The sequence below is a fragment of the Eimeria necatrix genome, genomic scaffold (genome assembly GCF_000499385.1).
Source record: "Eimeria necatrix Houghton genomic scaffold, Enh_scaff119, whole genome shotgun sequence".
NCBI classification, from domain to species: Eukaryota; Apicomplexa; class Conoidasida; order Eucoccidiorida; family Eimeriidae; genus Eimeria; species Eimeria necatrix.
The window spans coordinates 5,001-7,500 of record NW_013654873.1 but is presented as its reverse complement, the minus strand read 5'-3'; the positions used below and the strand labels follow the sequence as shown (position 1 = coordinate 7,500).

At 57.6% G+C, this 2,500-nt stretch overlaps 1 protein-coding gene across 1 annotated transcript; it reads left to right on the top strand.

Annotated features, from left to right (window-relative positions):
- Positions 1–1,184: 1,184 nt before the first annotated feature.
- On the top strand, positions 1,185–1,673 carry ENH_00006600 (hypothetical protein, conserved; the record flags this gene model as incomplete). Its single annotated transcript, XM_013584056.1, has 1 exon — positions 1,185–1,673. One exon carries the CDS (start codon positions 1,185–1,187, stop codon positions 1,671–1,673), a length of 489 nt encoding a protein of 162 aa, XP_013439510.1.
- Between the last annotated feature and the right edge of the window lie 827 nt (positions 1,674–2,500).

Below are 2,500 nucleotides of genomic sequence, written 5' to 3'. Positions count from 1 at the left end.
CCGCACAGCTAGCTAGCTAGCTAGCTAGCTAGCTAGTTCGGCTGCTGCAGAGCGACCGTGGCCTTCTGCAAGCAGCTTCTGCAGTCGCTGCAGCAGCCGCAGCAGCTGCAGTCGCTGCAGCAGCTGCAGCAGCTGCAGCAGCTGCAGCAGCTGCAGCAGCTGCAGCAGCTGCTGCTGGGGGTGGGCCAGTGTTTGCTGCTTAGTTTTGCTGCTGGTTAGGCTTTGGGGGCGGAGCAGCCGCAGCTGAGGTGTATAGGCAGCTCTGGCCCTCGCGCAGCAGACCTTTTTTGTTTTATTAATTTCATTATTTAGTTTTGTTTATTTAATTTTAATTTTATTATTTTGTCTTTGGAAAATAATAATAAAGCGCAGCAGCAGGGGCCCCTCAAAGCAGCGGGGTGCTGGGGGCCCCGCTGCAGCAGCAGCAGCAATAGTGAGGGCCCCTAGGCAGCAAAGCAGCACTGCCCTTTCTGCTGCTGCTGCTGCTGCTGCTGCTGCTGCAGCGCAGCCGTCATGGAGGGCTGTGGCTGGCAGTTGCTGCAGCAGTAGCCGGACCTACTGGTCACCAGCAAGTGCGGCAGCTGCTGCTGTACCTCAGCAGCAGCAGTTGCTGCTGCTACTGCACAGGCCAGCAGCAACAGCTGTTGCTGCTGCTGCTGCAGTGGCAGCAGCCATTGCTGCTGCAGCTAAGACAGCTACACACTTTTGCTAGCCCCAGCTAACACACAAAGACACATAACATTTGAGATGTGGGCGGCTGTACTCAGCGCAGCAGCAGCAGCAACGGTAGCAGCAGCAGCAACAATGGCAGCAGCAGCAGCAGCAGCAGACATGACACGGGCAAGCATAGAGTCGCGTTGCTGAGAGCACTCTGCGATGGCTGAGAGCAGCAAATGAAATAATAATTTTCTTTTATTTATTCTTAACTTTCTATTTTGTTGCTGCATTCCTTTGCCCACACTTCGAACGAGCAGCGGGGCTGCATGCAGCAGCAGCAGCAGCTGCTGCGGCTGCTGCTGCTGCAGCAGCAGCTTGTTTAACGCCGCCGGCTCACCAAAAACTGCCCTGAATCCCATCTATGCTTTATATTCCTCTTTATCTCCCAAGACTGAGCTGCTTCGGGACCTACGCGAAGCCTGTGTGCTGCTGCTGCTGCTGCTGCTGCTGCTGCTGGCTCCTTGAGTATGGCATCCTCCGCGGCTGGCGCCGTTGGCGTTGCTGCAGCACAGAAAGCTGCTGCTGCAGCAAAAGAAGCAGCAGCAGCAGTCAAGGAGAGCGCGCGCATGCTGCGGTGGCACAAAGCCCTGGCAGCAGCAGCAGCAGAAGGCTACAAGAGTGCTACGCTGCCGCAGGGCAAAGCCACTTTGGTTCCCACAGTGTGTCCAGCTGAAGCCAGCAGCAGCAGCAGCAGCAGCAGCGACAGCAGCAGCAGCAGCAGCAGCAGCAGCAAGACGAAGGTCGTGTTTGAAGGCAGATACACCAACTTCTCCCTGGGGCATGTTTGGGACAAATATAACTTCCTGCAGTCCCATTTGCTGCTGCAGGAGGCCTTGCTGCTGCAGCAGGGGCAGCAGCCAGATTTGCTGCAGCCCGAACACGAGCTGCAGCTAAGACCAGTGGTCAGTTTGGGCCTGGACAAGCCCAAGTCCGGGCCCCTGGACAACGTGGACTGACTGCAGCAGCAGCAGCAGCAGCAGCAGTAGCAGCAGCAGCAGCAGCAGCAGTAGCAGCAGCAGGAGGATTCATGGGACGTAGCAGCAGCGGCCGGTGCTGCGCGGCATGAAGCAGCAGCTGCAGCAGCAGCAAGTTTGTTGGAGAGGCGGTGCTGCTGCTGCTGCTGCTGCTGCTGCTGCTGTGCCCCTTGTGGCTGCAGGAGTAGCAGCTGCAGCACTAACTGCAGCAGCATCACCTGTGCTGCGGCCTCGCTGGCAGCAGCAGCACCACCTGCTGCAGCTGCTGCAGTGCCACAGAGCTTTGCTGCTGCATTTGTCCAGCTAAACACCAAACGATAAATTCCTTTTCAGTTGCTGCTGCTGCCACTTTTTTGGGTGCTGCTGCAGCTTGCTGCTGCTGCTGCTGCTACTGCTGCATGCGGTATGCCTGCTGCTGCCGCCTCCGCTGCACTTGCTATTTGTACTGCTGCTGCTGCTGCTGCTGCTGCATTTGGTGTGCCTGCTGCAAGTGCTGCTGAGGACTTTAACAACGACTACCCATGCTGCTGCTGCTGCTGCTGCTGCTGCTGCTGCTGGCAGCGGCAGCAGCAAACTTCAAGGAGAATCTGACTAATCCCTCTACACTTACAAAAAGCCAACGGCATTCAGCAAAGTTCAAATGCTGCTGCAGCTGCTGCTGCAGCTGCCCCAGCTGCTGCAGCTGCTGTTGCTGCAGTCCCTATAGCCGCTGCTGCAGCTGCTACAGCCGCTGCTGCAGCTGCTACAGCAGCTGCATGCAGCCGCTGCTGCAGCAGCTACAGCTGCTGCTGCTGCAGCAGCTGCTTGGC